The sequence below is a fragment of the Sceloporus occidentalis genome, unplaced genomic scaffold (genome assembly GCF_023333645.1).
Source record: "Sceloporus occidentalis isolate IW3139 unplaced genomic scaffold, rSceOcc1.0.p SCAF_94, whole genome shotgun sequence".
NCBI lineage: Eukaryota > Metazoa > Chordata > Lepidosauria > Squamata > Phrynosomatidae > Sceloporus > Sceloporus occidentalis.
Window position 1 is genome coordinate 1,999,039 of NW_028317074.1, and position 19,998 is coordinate 2,019,036.

General features: G+C 39.6%; 1 protein-coding gene across 1 annotated transcript; it reads left to right on the forward strand.

Moving 5' to 3' along the window:
- The first annotated feature begins 338 nt into the window (after positions 1-338).
- On the forward strand, positions 339-19,411 carry LOC149284380 (neuronal pentraxin receptor-like). The gene is made up of 5 exons (XM_089496798.1): positions 339-899; positions 13,263-13,494; positions 14,466-14,707; positions 18,558-18,737; positions 19,187-19,411. The coding sequence occupies exons 1-5, from the start codon at positions 339-341 to the stop codon at positions 19,409-19,411; spliced, it is 1,440 nt and encodes a 479-aa protein (XP_089352924.1).
- Positions 19,412-19,998: the final 587 nt, after the last annotated feature.

Here is a 19,998-nt window from a genome sequence, read left to right on the forward strand (position 1 = left end):
AAATGATATCTATTTTGGCAAGCAGGGCATACAGGGGTTAAACAAGTGCGTTAATTCACAAGGGAGTTATAATAGGGGGTGGGAGTTATGACGTCTATCACTCCTCTCTCATCCTAAGTCAAAGACCGAGCAACGGCTGTGCGCTACAGAGAGAGGTCTGGTGAGGGAGCGATTTTTCATGTCTGCTTAGGTATTCTCCCTACAGGCAGGAGCAGAAGGCTTCTCCTAATTATTGGAAAGGCTGTCCCTCTACCTGTCTGTGGGTTTGGGTTTTTCTGCTGTGGTGTCCCTACCAAGCTGTCACCCTGAAGTTTCTGGCTGTCTTACTGGTGGCAGGAATGCTTGCATTCCTGGGTGCCATCATTTGCATTATAGCCAGTGTCCACCCGGCAGCGAAAGGACCTGTCCTTGGTGCTGAAAATGAATCTGCAGCCACAGCTCCAAATGAGAAGAGCTTAGGAGCCCTACATGGTGTCAAGAACCTGTATGGATCGAAGGATGCCATCCTGGACCTGTCTGGTGCCAAGGCACAGGGTGTTCCGAGCTTCAGCAGGCTCCTGTGCACCCCCCTGGCCATGGAGTGCCCCTCTGATGTGCAGAGAGATTCCCCCCAGCCTGCGGGAGAAGAGATCCTCTCCTTGCAGAACACGGCAGAGCAGCTGAGGCAGACGGTGCTGCAGCAGAAGAAACAAATCGTAACGGATCAAGAGGCCATCAGGGAGTTGACCGGAAAGCTGAGCCGGTGCGAAAACGGACTAGACAAGGGCTTTAAGGAGGGTTCTGATGGATGGGGAACCAAAGAAGGTGCAATGGGAGATTTGCCCCTCGATTCTCCCCAGGCGGTGCAAGAACTGGAGGAGGCCGTCAGAACTCTGAAGGATCGGATTGAGAAAATCGAGGTGAGTTAAATCACGTAGAGATTCATGTCTTTAAAGTAACTCATAAAGACACTCATCGGTATCTACTGATGGTCAGCATAATGTTTAGATAAGCTGCAAATAATTACAACAATATTGATACTTCTTCTCCTTAAGGTAACTGTAAAAAGAAGGCTGTCTAACCATTGGGACAGTAGGACAGGTAGATTGATGGCACTGATGCTATACGAGTAGCATTCATATGAATGACAGGTCAAATATAAATACACTAAATAGTGCTGGACTATATGATGATGCCATACATATATATATATATATATATATATATATATATATATATATATATATATATATAATGATGATGATGATAACACTATAGAAAGATACAAAACAAAAATAAATGGTAAAAGGGTAAAAAATGGTATAAAAAAGTGGAAGAAAAAAAGTCTGCTTGGGTACCAAATCTCTCACAAACCCTTCAATATAAAGAATTTACAAATGTAATCTACAGATTTATGGGTGATCAATGGCAATTTTTAGAGAGCAATAAGCATACTGGGAAGTGTGTTTAATAAATGGCAATTGTACAGCCTACATGAAAGTATAAATAAACAATTATCTGTATATGGGGGGTTGTAAAACTAAGAAAAAAGCAATACTGATATTATAAATTGCATGTTAAACATATTCATAAGAAAGATATGTGGAGGTGTGTTCCATCATTGTAGTCATGAAAATGCTACCATAAAAGATGTTAATTATTTTTATAAATATAGTTATATTATATTCAATCTGGTGACAGGAAAACAAAGTAGTTGAAATTATTTGAGATCTGATTTTAAAGTTTTATCTGGGAAATAGGGAAATGACTACTAGATGCTAAACCAATCAAGGTGCTAAACAGGCACCTATGCTAAACCAATCTTTTTAGTACAAATTTAGAACTCTGCTATGTTATAATATGCCTGAAGAGGCAGGGAAATAAAAAAAGAAAAACTGGTTATGATACTATAGTTGCAATAGATTGAAAACTTTCCAGATTACTTAGGTCTCCTCTAAATCCCGGAAAGGTGTAATTCAGGGATTTATGTCTGAAATCAGCTCTTCTCTAATCTGATAGACCCTATATATATATATATATATATATATATATATATATATATATATATATATATATATATAACCAAATCTAAGGTAAGATTGTCATTTCTTCTGTACAATACTTGCTATGCACTATAAATCTATTTTATATTCAGACAATGCATCACCTGCTTTCTGGGAAATGGACTGCCTTCTATTGCAGACACATTGGTTCTGGGAACACAAGACACATGAAAGCAAATAATACGCTTTTCTTTTAATCCAATCTTTTAATGGTTAATAATCCAAGTGACCACTGAATGCCAGAACAAGGATGGCGCTATAAAAATTCTTTTGATTGTATTCGTATATCCCTTATTCTTTAAAAATCCATTAAAAACAGTGACCTTTTTACTTAACATAGTATTTCAATGTATATATTCCATGCGTTCAACAAAAGTGCAAATACCATATGCATTCTGTAGTGATTTACACATAAGCGCTGGGTTAGGCTGTAATGTGACACCCCATTCCTAACTGGTCATTGTTATCTTCTTCTAGTCCCCAGTTTTGTTTCTTCTATAGGGTTTGTAAATGTTTTATTTTCACTGCAAATTAGCTTCAGTGTGTTACAGAATTACATTTCACCACTTTAAACATTTGGAAGGACTAACCCCTGTTGCAGAAAATCTCATCAGAATTAATATCTCCATAAGTTATGTGTAGTTTAATGCATTGAAATGTTTCATCTTACTGCAACTCTCATATTTCTCACTGTGTATGTCAAAAACCTTTTGAGAGCATGCGAATTTCAGATGTTTTTTCCTGATTCAAAATGGGCTGTTAGCTAAATCAGATGTAATGACTTCTTCCTTTTCATTCATTACGGAAAAGTACATTTATTGCAGCGTTGAGGCAGTTTTGTGTTGTAGCTCAAATCCAATAAATAAGTAAACAAACATGCTGAACATATGTGATATGTTAGTTATAATTAATTTCTTGGTAGATTGTAAAAGCTGTACTTAGTGGTCAAACTGTTTTTTAGAGCTGGCCAAAAAATAATACATTTTTATTTTTAGTAGTAGTTCAGTGTTTATTAGAGCTCTTAATTTTTAAAAAATATATATCAGATTAAAAACACATCCGTGCAGAATGTAATCAATGCAGTTGACTTATGTGGTCTCAAAGATATATTTCTATCCGTTTCTGTGTACTTCACTGTGCTTTACTTTTATCTATCGTGGTAAAGTGTATGGGAAAGTGGTGGATGGGATATATATCTCACCTGGTTTCCTCAGCCAGGCACGGTAGCAAAGCCAGGAGCCCTCAGGTGAGGCTTCCTATGCTCATTACTGGGGAGGAAGCCTTAAAAGAGAAGGCTGTTGGATTTGCAGGGTGGAGGAGGGACTGAGGCAGGGAGCAGCTACAGCCAGCGCTGCAGCCCACCAGGTATGAAGCTTTACCTATGGAAAACCTGTTACTTTGCTTTGTGCCAGACCTTAGGCTTGTAGAGAGGTATCCGGATGTTTAGTTAGAGCCGGACAGGCTTAGAGTTTGTTTTATTTTCAAGGTGCTCTGTGCCTACAGCATCTAAATAAACACGCTTGACTTTTGAAACCTGTGTGAATACTGTCATTGCCGCCCCATGCGTGAGCTGTCCCCTACACTATATATTTCCAAGTTTTATTTTATTTGTTATGAAAAATATTTATTATAATAGAGGGATGGCAAATGCTACCTTTTATACAGACTTAAATTAAATTCAGATTTTGTCTTGTCCTGGCATAGTGGCCAATAAAGCTCTGAGTATTTCAGAGTAGCAAGTAAATCTGAAAATATTTCAATTTCCAATAGTTTTGAGCCATAGAAGATCATTTAAAATTTACCAAGATTTTAAACATGCATTTATCATTTTAAGGAAAAACATTGGTAGGCATATGGAATAGCCTCCTGGCAGAAGGAAGAATTTAATACTTGCATTGGATAGTCATATGGCTATTGAAAATCTAAAATAAGGCCAACGAATAACTAAAGGCTGTGTCTTTCCATCAGCAAATACAGACAGGCTAGATGGATCAAATGATTCTTATTTGCTGTCAAATTCAATTTTCTATGGTTCTATGAAATATTGATTACATATGAAACCTGGAGTAAATATTGGTTATTCAGGCCACTACACCCATGTCCCCAGTATTATTCTTGTCGAGTTAAAGGGAAAAGACTTGAAATTTGATATCAAGCTGCTTCTGTGTTTAGTTAGGGATTAGGGCCCTGGAGAATAAATCCATCTAGAAGAACACTTAGCAGCCGTAAGGGAAATCTAGGCTCCCATTCCCTGGTTCTGTAAATTTTTGAATATTTGTTTTAGGTTGTGTGATTTCTAGGGTTCTTTGTATCTGTTGGATACATGACATATCACCAGCTCAAAAAAATAACTTCTTGAGCATAGTGACACAACAAAGACACACATCTGCAGAATTAATCACACATTAAATGTCAGAATTAATGATGTTCTACCAGCTATCATAATGGAATCCAAAATAATCCTGAGATAAATAATAATAAAATAATGTATCACCATCACCATGTTTATTTTTTCCCAATAGACTATATTTGTCAATAAAAACATTATTTTGAAGAGGGTTTATTGACTTATTGATTTTTGGTAACATTGTTTAGGGGTTTTAATTATACGGCCTTGTCCCCTTGATAAATATCCTCCTTTTCTCTTAGAATAAATTTTTTATTGCAAGGAGCAAAATTGTAAGATAAAAACAAGGACTAAGCCTCCCATTTTTTAACTTCTGTATAAACAGTACATAAGACATATACATTTATACCCCACTTGGGTATTTATAGTTGTGTGTGTGTGTGTGATTATTGATAGTAGCTATAGGACATACACTCTACATTATGTATGAGGTAATCTAATTAATTTCACATCTGAGTTCCAGTCTCCCTGCAGCCAGTCTCCATGCCGTCTCATTATCACCTCGCTCTCTCACGTCATGTTTAGCCTACTGAGAGACTTCCTTCCTCCAGGAGCTTGATTTTCTTTCCATTACAGAAGGAGAGTATCGATTGAGTGAATGGATGCAAGGCTGTGTCTTTCAGTATGCAAGACAAGCAGACACTGATGTAAAAAAAAAAGAAATATATATGAAAAAAGAGAAATGTGCACATAGGAAATAATGAAGATTGATAGAATAGAATTTGATGTCAAAATAACTGAAGCAATTACTTATTAATGAGAGTAAGATGCTGTCCAGAACCAAAGCATTCCAAAGGGGCCACAGCAGTTAACCCTTGTGTCTGACTGAGTTGAAGGGGAGGGGCAGTAAAAGGGTTTGGGGTAAATGGTGAAAAATGAAAAGATGCTGTAGATGGAGAATGAATCCCTAAAAAAAGATGGGTCTTAAGTTAGAGGTGCTTGGGGCCCAGAGCCCCATTAGCATTAAAGACAGTCCTGAATGTACATACAGACCAATCTTAGATAACCACTACTACTAGAGTTGGTGCAGATTGCAATGCCCCATCATGTTTTGTTTCATCCATGATTTCTGATTTAAATAAATATGTAAGTTTTGATATCATTATTGTAATCCATAATAGCTTGGTCACCAAAAACCCACACCTGGTATGTGTATAATATATATATATATTATACACATATATATATTTTTATTTTATTTTTTTTTCGATTATTATTAATTTTTTTTTTTTTTTTCTAGCAAAATCTGTTTATATTACTTTAAACGTATGTTATTTTTACTCTACAGCTCACTCATTCTGTTAACAGGTTCTAAACAAAATAAACATTAATAATAAAAATAATACATGTTATTTTGAAATAATATCCTAATATTCTTAAAGACAGCAGAATAAAGGTATTGATGTCCTCTGCTAACGGTTTTCTTCTTTCTTTTGTATTTGAATTGTTTCAAACCTCTCTCCCATCCCCCAGTCATAACCGCTGCTTTCCTTCTTTAATAATTAAGCAGTTTTCTAGTCTGCCATCACCTCCTTCTTACACATGGGTAATAACCAATGATCTGCAAGCTACATCAAGACTTCTATGTCATTTGTATCAGCTAGTGAATTAATAGACCATATAGCATCTTGATATGGTTTCTGGAATACAGAAGGCCAAGTAATAACTGTATGTTTAAGGATGGAAAAAAGAAGTAACTGATACTGAATGCTGTATTAAAGAAATAAGTGGAGAAATAATCTCTGCTGGAGACTTTTTAAAGGTTTGTGATAGAAAAAAAGAATGTCTTTGTGCGTGCGTATGTATGTGTGTATATATATATATATATATATATATATATATATATAGTACAGTGCTGCGGAATATGGTGACACTATATAAAACAATACATGTTATAGATAGATAGATATAGATTAAACATGTGCATGTGGGCCAAAAACAATTTGGACACATTTTTGGGTTTGTTTTTGGCCCATTCCTTTTCAGGCAGCAATTTTTATTCCCTGCCCATTCAGTTCCGCCAAAAATTTAAGGGAATTTTTAATTCATGAACGAAATTCATTGCCTGGTGACCACTTCCCCTTCTGCCGACCACTTCCGCTCCGCATCTTCCTCTTCCTCATCATCTATCTTTCATCTATCTTCAATCTGCTATCGTCGTCCGCATCTCCATGGACATAATGCGACAGGAGCTTCCACCAAAATAATGGCACAGTCATTTTCCCATAACTTGAACTGAGGGCAATTTGACAGTGCGTCCATGACATCCTCTCCCAGATCCTCCAATCTTGTGGAAAGCCTTCCCAGAAGAGTCTATGTATTTAGAATGCAATGTCATCAAAGTCCCTGTTGGTGTAATGGTCAGGTGTCCTAATACTTTTATCCATATAGTCTATGATTAGTCATTAGACTTGTGCATTCGAATTCTTGCAAATTTTATTTTTAGCAAATTTCACCAGTTTCATTATTTTGTATGAATGTCCAAAAACGAGGAAGGGGTCCAACAAAACGGATGAAAACGAAAAACAAATGTCACCCTCTGTAACACTCTCTCATACTCCCTGTCAAAGTCTCCCTACCTTCTTCATCTCCTTTTATACAGCTCCACTTCTTCTGCTTCATGTTCTGTGTCTTCTTTCTTCTCCAGTGATCTGCTTCTTCCAGTGATCCTCTGGATTATTCTGGCTTCCTGGAGATCTTCTGCATCAGGGAGGAGCCTCAGCACACACAGTGGGGACAACCTCTCCCCTGATTGGTATGGCAGAGAGTTTGTCCCCGCGGTATGCGCTGATGCTCCGCTCTGATGCAGAAGTGCTCAAGGAAGCCAGAATAATGCAGACAGATCTGTGCATAAAGAAAACCAAGAGGAGATCCCATACTATTTTGCCACTTGTGCCTACTGAGTCTCGGTAGCCAGGAGGATTTCGGTGACTCTCTATCAGGGGCGGTCTGGGCCGGGGGGCAGGGGGGCAATTGCCCCCCAGGCCGCCCTGAATCCGGGCCGGCAGGCTGGCTGGGCGGCCGGCAGACGACCATTCATGGCAGCCGCAAAGTTAAAAACTAAGCGGCTGCCACCGGGGCTGTCCGCCTGGAGTGCCGCTCACTGAGGGGTGCCGGCACGCCTCCGAAAACGATACGCGCAGCAACTGTGGCTGTGCATCGGGACTTGATGTCAAATCCCGGCGCACAACACTGAAGCCACGCCCACCGTCTTCCGCACACCGGAAGGACAGGACACAGAAGAGGAAGAATGAAGAGGAGGAGGAAAAGTGACAGTGCCAGAGGAAAGGTAGGAAAATATTAGTAAGTGTGTGAGAGTGATGGGTGTTATGCTGTAGTTTATGATGAATGTTTGTGAATGAGGGTTTCAGATTGCATGGAAGTGTGGGGGGATAGCATGGCCTAGGGAGGCTGTCTAGGCATGATAGGAGTGTGATTGCTGTTATCATTTTTTTTATTTTTTTCGTCCAATAATTCAATAACAGTATTAATAGATATATATGGTTGCAAACAGCAATCACACGCCTATCATGCTAAGTCAGCCAGTACATGCTAGAACCTGGGCATGATAGGATTGTGATTGCTGTTAATTATATGTGTATATATATATATATATATATATATATATATATATATATATATATATATATGTATATATATATATATTAATATTGTTATTGATTTTTTTTTTGTCTAATTTTGGTGTGTTACTTTTAATAAAGTATTTTAAACAGGTTTTTTTTCGGTTTTGGCCAAATGAATGCTGAATTTTCAGTTTAGGTCCAGAATTTTAATTTCGGTGCATCCCTACTATATACTAAGCCAGTCACTGAAGTGGTAAGCCTACACCACATCAATGTTTGGCTTAGTATATAGTGATAGGGGTTGTACTGCAGTATTGTCAGTGTCTGGCTCAATGTATAGGCACACATTGACAGTGGTACAGCGTAATCCCTAAGTATATAATGATAACAGTTATGCTGTACCACCATCAATGTGTGCCTCAGTATATAATGATAACAATTTTGCTGTACCCCTGTCAATGTTTGCCTAACCATAGAAACTATGCAGTTTTAAAGTGTGTGTGTGTGGGGGGGGGGGGTGCCACATACAGGATCTGCCACAGGTGCCAAATACTCTAGGTACGCCCCTGCATCATGCACCAGTCAGACCCAATGGCCATTCCTCAGCTCTTCGTCCCACGTCTTAAAAGGGGTGGGATAAAGAGCTGAGACATGGCTATTGGGCGGTGCGGTGACTGCTATCAATGTCGCTCGCAGCCGCTTTGGTGGCGCACTGGGCCACTTGACTAGACTTGCCCCCCAGGCCTTAGGCTGCCAGCCCTCCCCTGCTCTCTATCCTCTCATAAATTCTAAGGGACACTATATATAGGTGACATATAGCATTGGGGTCACTGTTCTGTCAGTGACAGCGGAAGAGAGGGGCTTCAGAGTAATAATTTCTGATGACTTAAAAGTAAGGAGCATCGATAAAGCATCAATAAAAGCAAGCAGGGTGCTAGGTTGTATAACAAGAGGTTTTAGTAGCATAAATAGTTAGCTGGTTATTACAGATCTCTGATCAGGGCTCACCTAGAGTACTGTGCACAGCTCTGGAGGCCCTGTCTCCTGGAGGATATTGTCCCATTGGAAAGAATTCAGGGGAGGGATACAAAAATTGTTTGCATGATCAAAACCATCAGGAAAGTCTAAGGGATATGTATAGATTTGGGGGGGAAAAGAGAGAGGAGATGTAATAGAATCATTTAGATACAGTGAGGGAATAAATGCATGTGTGGGATATACATAAAGGTATTCTCACTGGACCTGTGGGCTGAGAGAGGTTGGAATTCCCATCAGGAAAAATGGGGAGACTACATGGGTCCAATGATTCTTATCTGCTGTCAAATTCTCTGTTTATGTGTAATGTTTATTTCAACACTAGGCATTTAGTTATTTCAACATAAACCTATTTAATGGTATTTAGAGATTAAAATAAGAAATATATATATATGCATAAAAACCTCCCTTTACATAGGGAAAGATATCTTAACTTCCTTTTTTCAGGATGTGCATGGTTTTTATCCCACTTTAAATTGTCTCTGCCCTATTGGCCTCTGTAAGCTTATGGTTTCATTTTCATCTGTTTTCTTTTTTTAATGTCTTTGATGGCTTTTTGACATATTCAGTAGCACTACAAGGATATATTGTTACTATAAAAATATACTGAGACATGATGTATGTCAACTTAGCAACAGTTTGTAAATCACAACTAGTGGGCTACATTCAGTCAAAAATTTAACCCCTTCAGGACCGGGATTTTTAAGCTAGGGTGTCGCTAAAGGACCGGAGCCGTTTTTGTGTTTTTGCCATGTCTTTCTTCAACTGTAATTTCTCTCTTATCAATTGGTGCACCCACACAAATCATATATTGTTTTTTTCAGCACAAGTAGGGCTTTCATTTGAAACCATAGTAAGCTGGGTAGTACATTGTTTTGTTTGAAAAAAACTGGAAAAAGTGGGGGGAAAATGAAAAAAAAATGCATTTTTTTACAGTTTTGTATACATACAAATTGTACACACATTAAACCAATGGGAAAAAATTATCCCAAATATATTCATTAACTTGTCCTGATTTGGAAACCACCCAACATGGCCAGGATTTTTATCTATTTTGACCAGTATAGGGCAAATATTGCAAGGCATGCATCACGTTTTTGAAATGTAATTTTTTTCAAATTTGGCATGGTAGTCTAATAACTGCAATAGTTGTCACAAATACTGATTATCCCCCCAAAATTATATGTTTATGAAAAGTAGATAAGTCAAGGTGTACAACTAGGGTCATTTTGACACTTTTCAAACAGGGATTTTATCGCCAATTGCTGCCAAATTTTGAGGTATTTTTATATTTTGGGGGGTTTTTTTGCATATGTTGCAATGTTGCTTTAGATTTTATATTATATTTTGTATAGAATATGTGCAACTGCAGAACAAAACACCAAATTGTGTTCACCAACATCCCCCGGTTCCAACAAGGCCTCACATGCATGGTTCATGCATTTTTTGAGGAAGCTATGAGGGCAAAACTGGAACATGCGCATTTTCGTTTTCACATTTGGAATTTTCAGAAATTGGTTTCCTGGGCCTATATCCCATTTGGGACATTTTGGAAGCCCCCTGCTGTAAATTACCCCATAAAAGTATATATTTATGAACAGTAGACAAGTAAAGGTGTTCAACTAGTTTTGACAGTTTTCAGCTAGCCTTTTCTTCACTGATGTCTGCCAAAGTTCACGGAAAATTTATTTTATTGCGTTTTTAACAAATACATTTCAATGTTAAAATGTATTTCTTGCACAGCATATGTGCAACAGTGGAAGAAAGCACCACATTTTGTTCACCAACACCCCCCGGTTCCAACACGGCCTCACATGCATGGTTCATGCATTTTTTGAGGAAGCCATGAGGCCATAACTGGAACATGCGCAAGTTTTCAGAAATTGGTTTCCTGGGCCCATATCCCATTTGGGACATTTTGGAAGCCCCCCCCACTGTAAATTACCCCATAAAAGTATATATTTATGAACAGTAGACGAGTCAAGGTGTTCAACTAGGGTAGTTTTGACAGTTTTCAGCCAGCCATTTCTTCACTGATGTCTGCCAAACTTCACAGGGAAATTATTTTATTGCGTTTTTAACGCATACATTTCAATGTTGCAATTTATTTCTTGCACAGCATATGTGTAACACTGGAAAAAAAACACCACATTTTGTTCACCAACACCCCCCGGTTCCAACAAGGCCTCACATGCATGGTTCATGTATTTTTTGAGGAAGCTATGAGGGCAAAACTGGAACATGTGCATTTACATTTTTTTAAATATTTTTTTTCATCAGATTACTTGTAAGTGACAGGTTTAGGCCGCTGACATCAATCAGGGAGACCGATTAATAATCAGCGACTTAAAATGTCACCGACAAGTGATCAGGTAATAATTATGATTTTTTCATTTATTAATAATTTGTGTTTTTTCATAATTACCCTAGATGACCCCTCTCTCTTTGTAGAGCAGGGTCATCCGTGGGCTGCCATAATGATCCGATCACTCCTATTGGCCAGGAGTGATCTGATCAGCCCAGCATTTGACCTGGAAGCACCCTGGACTTTCAGGTCAGTGCTGTTATTTTTTTTTTATTATTATTATTATTTTATTATTTTTTTTTAATTTATTTATTTTTTTAAAAAAAAATTTAATTATTATTATTTTTTACATTATTTTTTTTTAACTCTTTCAATGCTGATGCTCCATTGAAGCACAGCATTGATTGATATTTAGTCCCCACAAGCTTGTGGGGACTAATATTAACCCCTGCAATGCTGCGATGGGGGTCATACACAATCGCAGCATTGAAGGGGTTAATTGAGGAAGAGGGGGGTAGGGGTTAACTGAGGATGGGTGGGGGTGGGGGAGGTCTGGTCTCCACACTCATGTGGAGACCAAAGAACCCTGTCTCCCTGTCCCTGAAGCTGCCTCTGGCAGCTGGGACACAATCTCCAATAGACTGGAGATTGTAGGGGAGGAGTCTCTCTGATCAGTCCTACAGGACTTATCAGAGGACTTCTGGGGGCTCGTCTTTGCTGTTGCTGGTCTGCCTGGGCTTCCAGGCAGACCACCAGCAGCAGAACCCCCTAGAAAACGGGAATTAACCCCTTCAATGCCGCGATCGCGGCATTGAAGGGGTTAACGCTGCACTGACGCTCTCATGGAGCGATCAGGCAGCAGGGGGGTGTTGGATCAGGTCCCCACACTTGTGTGGGGACCCATTCAATACCCCCCCACCCTTCCCTGAAGCTGCCTGTGGCAGCTGAAACCGCGATTGCAGATTTTTCTGCAATCGCAGTTTCTGCCTAGAGAATCACTCCGTGGGAGTGATCGTGGGCTTGGGGGCGGGCTTAGACAGGCTGTGCTGTCTGCCCAGGACTCCTGGGCAGACAGCAGCAGCAGCGCCCCCACGATCACCGCGATTGTGGTGATGTGGGGGCGTTTTTTGGAGGGGAGGTACCAGGTACGTCCCGGTACTGAAGGGGTTAAACATATCACCTTGCCTTATTTTAACTTGAACTGGAGCTTATTCACTAAATTATCAGTTATAGTTGAGTTTGCAATGTTTTGAACACTGTCTCAGCCATGCATAATGAATACTTCAACAGGTAAGGAGACTTTCTAGGAATCTAGAACTATGCATTATACAGGATTAGCTAAAAGTCATTTTTGCGTGAGAAGCTCACTTGGCTTGGCCCTTCATAATGCATAAAGAGTGCTACAAATTGAAACAGCAATTTTCCTGCAAAATCCCTAATCATGCGTAAACCTCATTATTCCTAGTTTATTTGTAATTTTGAGCAGCTGCCAAAATATTTTTTTTTTCAGCACAAACACCTCATACCAACTGTCAAGTATGATGGCGAAAGGGGTCATGATTTGGGTTTCTTTTGCAGTCACAGTAAATTATAATGAACAATGTACAATTATAAATATGTATATATTTTTGTGTTTGTTTTGTGATATTTTATCTGTTTTCCTACTGAATTTTCTATGATTCACTTTTATGATTTAGTTTTTATGCTTTTTCTATTTGCTACTCAGTTCTGCCAAATAAGTGAATGCAATTAAATACAATTCCATATACAAAGTATTGATAAGAGATGCATGTGTCATATATCCTGTCCTATTGAGACCTTTATCATGGTAACTATAATTTTTTTGGAATAAAGTTGTGTCAATTATGTTTTTTTTTGTCTTCTTGCAGCTGGAGATTCAACAGCGTGTGAACAACATATCCTTTCCAGCTTCTACTGTGGCTTCCCCTCTTCATGGACGGGACTCACTTCAGTGGAACTTGCTAGAGCTGGAAGCTCAGCTTTTGGCCAAGTTTCAGGAGCTAGAGAAAGAGCAGTCAACAGCATCTGGGGAGAGGGACAAGCAGGATATCGAGAAGGAGCTAAGCATATTGCAGAATCGTATAGCAGAACTGGAACAGGGTGATAATATGATTATATGATATAATAATTTGAAGCTTTACAAATTAACTTAAGTGAATATCATAGAACAAATTTTGCTTTATATAATTTAATTACAAGGATAACAATAAGTGGCTACATGACACAAACTACATGGTTAAGGGACAGCATCCTAACATAGATCAAACAATGTTGTTTTATAAAGCAGAATAGAAGACCGTTGAGGTACATTCCAAGTGAGATGGCAGGAATAAAAACTGGAAGTCACAAAATTATATATTCCCTTGTGGTCCAACTGAGGAAGCAGGAGTTCTGAGCTTTTGCCATTATAGACCTTCCTCTAACATTGGTCTGCAGCTCTACCCGAAAACAAATGACAAAATGTGGTGGGGTGTTACATTGTAACTTGGTACTCTCCATCCTGAGGTCATGTGCAAAATTATGTAACAGCATCAGAGATCCATAAGGTACACTTTTGCTGCGTCCTCCAAATCCACAATGAGAAAATCGAGAATCACAGTTCTCTCTAGACCTTACTGCATACCAGAGCTGGGGCAGCATTGTATTTTAACAAATTAAGGTAACTGTCTGATTATCCTTACCAGAATGATAGCATAAGATGACATACTTCAATAATATGGATCAGCATTGTTCTTATGAGGAGAAAATAATTCCATTATAAAGAGTTAAGAACTAGTACAGAGCAATCAGAAACAGAAGATTAGTAAACAAGAAAAAAATATTAACGCAAATAAATAGATGTTTTACTTAATAAAAATGCAAAGACAGTAGATGGCAAGGTTATACTATGGAGCTAGAAGAAAAAGAGAAGAAAAATGCCAGGTAGACAAAAAGGAAGCTTTATGGTTCCTTTCAGCTATATAATAGGGCTGTTCCATAAAGTGTCATAAAGCCATGCTATGGTAAATATTAGCATGAGAGTGGATTTTTTTACTACCTTTGAAATATTTTTTCTTTTCCTTACTTGTCAGGTTTACCTGGTTACAATCCAGAGAACTTCAAGCTCAGCTTCCCAGTCCGTACAAACTATATGTATGGTCGGTTGAAGAAAACTCTGCCGGAACTTTATGCCTTCACCATGTGTGTGTGGCTGAAATCCAAGGCCCCCTCTGGGTCTGGGACACCTTTTTCCTACTCTGTCCCAGGGCAACCCAATGAGATTGTGCTGCTGGAATGGGGACACAATCCAATGGAACTTCTCATCAACGACAAAGTGAGTAGGAAAGCTATATGTTTTAACTGACAATATGATCAATCAATCGTATAAAGTGGGAGTTAAAACATTATCTGTGGAACCTCCCATATGGAATAAAGTGTTTTTTCACAAGAATATTAGATTTAATGGCACCATTAAGTCCATCTTCTTTATTTTTCACAGCACCCCTTAAAACTGCCTAGTAGTAGAAAATAAGATTTTATAAAAGACTGTAGTTTACTTGAACTATTCTTAGCTTTGTTCTCATTGTCTGGGCAGTATCAGTCTAGAATGTGGAATAAACACAAGTAACAAAGTTGGTATCCTTTAAGCATCTACTCTCGCAGTCCAAGGGGCACCAAACAATCTGTTTGTGTAAATCTTTCTCTTGTTCCTCCTCATGGATGACTGTCTCTGAGCTACCCACAGTAGCTCTTCCTGTGCTAGATGTCCGTGCAGGTCCATCGTGGGTCATGCGCTGATATCTAGCACATGTACAGCTCAGTGCAATGGGATTCCACTGTTTTTAGCTTCAATTGGGACCATGCATCAATCAAAGGGACTAGTTGAAATCATGCCTAATATTTTGTTAGTTCTGCCCTTTGGTAAAAAAAATTGTGAGGTGACATAAGTGCACCTTAGTTGGGTTGTCTTTGCATTTTTTTGTCTTTTTTCTTTTTTTTTATAATTACCAGTAGTAATTCTGTGCAAAGTAATTCTTGACAAAGTAAGTTACCATTATTGTCCACAATCACCTACCATTTCAAGTTGCCTGGGGCTGGGGACATTTAAAAGCATTTAAGATACTACCTAACAACCAGGCCCGGACTGGCCATCGGGCAAACCGGGCGTTTGCCCGGTGGGCCGGGCCGGATTGATTTAGGGGCTGATGGAGCTGCAGCTCCAGGCCCATACCTTAAAATAGGCCCAGTCAGGACCGAACTGACTGGGCCTATGCGGCCTCTACGGCCGCATTAACGCAGGGCATAAGGGGCACCACCAGTGCCGGCCTTACGGGTGTGCGGCCACACAGGGTTTAAATTAAAACATCGGGGGTTTTTTTTTTACTTTATTTAACATCCTCCATGTTAAATAAAGTTTTTGTTAACTTTATTTAACATGGAGGATGTTAAATAAAGTTAAAAAAAAACCCCAATGTTTTAATGTAAGCCCTGTGCAGCCGCAGACCCCTGAGGCCGGCCCTGGTGGGGGCTTCCCGGCCCCTTAGAGTGGCGGACCCGGTCGCAGTTGCAGCGGGCTTAAGGGGCAGGTGCCCCTTATGCCCTGCGTAAATCCGGCCGTAGAGGCCGCATAGGCCCAGTCAGTCCGGTCCTGCCGTGGGCCCGGCCGCAGTTGCTGCTTGCTCCGGCAACAAGGTAAGTAGGGTGAGGGAGGGGGGTGCAGTGAGAAGGGGCAGAGGGGGGGTTAGATAGTGAGAAATGGGCAGAGGGGATAGATAGTGACAGGGGGTACATAGTGAAAAGGGGTACATAGTGAAAAGGGGGAACAGTGAGAAGGGGCAGATAAGATGGGGAGAGGGGGTAGTGTGAATGCGTATGAGAATGAATGAATAAATGTGTGGATGAATTGTGTGAATGCGTATGACAATTAATGAATTCATGTGTGGATGAATTACTTGAATGATTTGTGAGACTGCATTAATGAATGTGTTAATGATTTGTGTGAATGAGTAAATGCAAAGATGGTACATGAAGGGTGGGCTTTAACAATAAATAAATAAATAAATATGGGCTGCTCGGGCTTAAATGCCCGGGCCTATTTTTTGTCCCAGTCCGGGTCTGCTAACAACTAAACTATGACACTACAATAATGTGTGGTAAGTCTCTACTTTTGGCCCAGGATGCAAACAAAGCCAAGAGTCCCCACAGAGTCCTGCCTGCCCACTCCGTACATGTACAGACACAATAACAAACTCTCACAAGCTTATCTTAACTCACACACAAACTACCGTGTTGCTACTGCAGGGTTCCATAGCACGACGTTAAGTGACTCCATTACACTCCCATCTTGCAGAGCAATGCCAGTCTGCCTTGGGCCAGCATTGTTTGAATAATTTGGACTGGTCCGAAAGGGCAATTGCCAGCGTGTATCTCTTCATGAAGTACCTATATTACTGTGTAACTAATTTAGAAAACATGGAAACTTTTTTTTTTTTTAAGGTGGCTGATATATAAACAGAGTTTCTGATTTGCAATATACACTCACTGGCCACCTTATTAGGTACACCTGTTCAATTGCTTGTTAACACAAATAGCTTATCAGCCAATCACATGCCAGCAATTCAATGCATGTAGACATGGTCAAGACAACTTGCTGAAGTTCAAACCGGATGGGGAAGAAAGGGGATTTAAGTGACTTTGAATGTGGCATGGTTGTTGGTGCCAGACGGGCTGGTGTGAGTAACTGCCGATCTACTGGAATTTTCATGCACAACCATCTCTAGGGTTTACAGAGAATGGTCCAAGAAAGAAAATATCCACTGAGCGGCAGTTGTGTGGACGAAAATGCCTTATTGATGTCAGGGGTCAGAGGAGAATGGACAGACGGGTTTGAGATGACAGAAGGGCAACGGTAACTGAAATAACCACTCGCCACAACCAAGGTATGCAGAATACCATCTCTGAATGCACAACACGTCGAACCTTGAAGCAGATGGGCTACAGCAGCAGAAGACCACACCGGGTGCCACTCCTGTCAGCAAAGAATGGGAAACTGAGGCTACAATATGCCTGGACAATGGAAGAACCTTGCCTTGTCTGATAAGTCTCAATTCCAGCTCCGACATTCAGATGGCAGGGTCAGAATTTGGCGTAAACAACATGAAGGCATGGATCCATCCTGCCTTGTATCAAAGGTTCAGGCTGGTGGTGGTATAATGGTGTGGGAGACATTTTCTTGGCACACTTTGAGCAGTGAGCATAGTTTAAATGTGACAGGCTACCTGAGTATTGTTGCTGACCATGCCCCTCTCTTTATGACCACAGTGTACCTATCTTCTAATGGCTACTTCCAGCAGTATAATGCACCATGTCACAAAGCTCATATCATCTTAAACTGGTTTCTTGAACATGACAATGAGTTCACTGTACTCCAATGGTCTCTACAGTCACCAGATCTCAATCTAACAGAGCACCTTTGGGCTGTGGTGGAACAGGAGATTCGCATCATGGATGTGCAGCTGACAAATCTGTAGCAACTGCGTAATGCCATCATGTCCATATGGACCAAAATCTCTGAGGAATGTTTCCAGCACCTTGTAGAACGTATGCCACGAAGAATGAAGGCAGTTCTGAAGGCAAAAAAGGGTCCAACCTGGTATTAGCAAGTTGTACATAATAAAGTGGCCAGTGAGTATATATATATATATATATATATATATATATATATATATATATATATATATATATATATATATATATATATATGTAACAAACAGCGCTTCAAACTTACCTTTTCCCACACCTGTGTTATAGAGGCAGACACAGGCTGGAAAAGTAGAGCACGCTGTCACCTTAAAGGCAGGCAGGGCCTAGTTATACTGGATGTAGAATTATGACCTGCTTAATGTAGCTTCGGAGTATCTTTTTTGTACACATTAGTTTTCTAGAACATTAAGTGTTCAAATGTTTCTGGGTAACTTATTAAGAGACTACCAAAATTACAGTTATTGTCAGTATATGCTGGGGGTATAGAATACACCTGGTGCTTAATGTAATGTTGATGTGGTCCTTGACTAGCCCACAGTGGGGTGCAGGTAAGGGAAGGATTCTGGAGAGAGATGGGATGAAATTGGATCAGTGTACAGTCAGATTTGAATAGTTAATAACTTGGCAATGTATTCTTGCAGGTTACACAGTTACCCGTCAGCTTGAAGGATGGGATGTGGCATCATATTTGTGTGGCTTGGACTACACGAGACGGAATGTGGACAGCATTCCAGGATGGCAAGAAGAAAGGATCTAATGAGAACTTGTCTGCCTGGCACCCTATTAAACCAAGTGGTGTCATAATATTTGGACAGGAGCAGGTAAATTGTGTAGATATTAATACAAAGGTGACATACATATCATGTTGCTAAGATTAGGATGGCTGTGATAGCTTAGACCACCACTAGATATTAAGGAGTTAACCCACTCCTCTTTAACCTTTTCTTCCATCCTTCCGTTTACACTATTGGCTTTTGACTTCTAACCTGTTCTTCTCTCTGTCTGTTTAACCTATATGTATCTTTTTTTTTCATTTCCCTGATATTTTTACTTACTACTTGCCTCCTCTTGAGAACAAAGAGTTAGGGATATGTCTAAAGTAACTGATATTTTATTTTTAACCACACAATGATTGTTCGTTCTCTTGCGCTAGATTCTATTTAGCCTACTATTTTGTTACCTCCCATATTAATTGAGCTATTTCACAGAAAAAATCATAGCATGTAGAAAACTGAATAACTATATCTTTTTTTCTCACTTTATGGCACAGGACACATTGGGTGGACGGTTTGATGCCACCCAGGCATTTGTTGGAGAGGTGGCACAGTTCAACATGTGGGATCGAGTTCTCACCCTGAATGAAATAGAGGGCATTGCCAACTGCACATCCCTGCTTTCTGGGAACCTTATACAGTGGGACAACCGCCAGGTAGAGGTTTTCGGAGGAGCCACAAAGGGCACATTTGAGAGCTGTGAGGAGCGCCTGGGTCACTAAAAAATCAGCATCAAACTCCCTTTTCAACCAGCCCCCCCCCATCGTCGTCGTTGCAGAAAATACCAGCTTGTGTTGTCCATCAAAATGATAAAAATCTAAAATATGTCTGTTTAGGTTGATTAACTTGATTCCAAATGATCTAATGTGTCTTTTAGTTTACTAATCTGTTTTATTTATTTTGTATTTGAAATTCTTTAAATATGTTTCAAAATCTACTATTGAAAAGGGATTTTCTAATTTTGGATAAACTATAAATAAAACAGGCATATCTACATAAAAACCTTTAAAACACTAAATACCATAATCATCATACCATGGGATTCACTTGTTCTGCTTTGGTGATTGTGGAGCAGTGCCTTTTAACACTGGGTGTGGAACAGTAACATCCCAATCTTCCCATTCACACTAAACCGTTACTCTGGTCAGGCCCAGGATGCCTCACAAATATTTTCTTTATATGTAATTGACCACTTAGGGGTACATTCACTTAAATAGGGGTTTGCAATTGAGTTGGGCATTTCAACTCATTCACTTCCTAATGCATTACGAAACGATTCACCTTATTGGGTTTCTCCTACAAGAAGGGT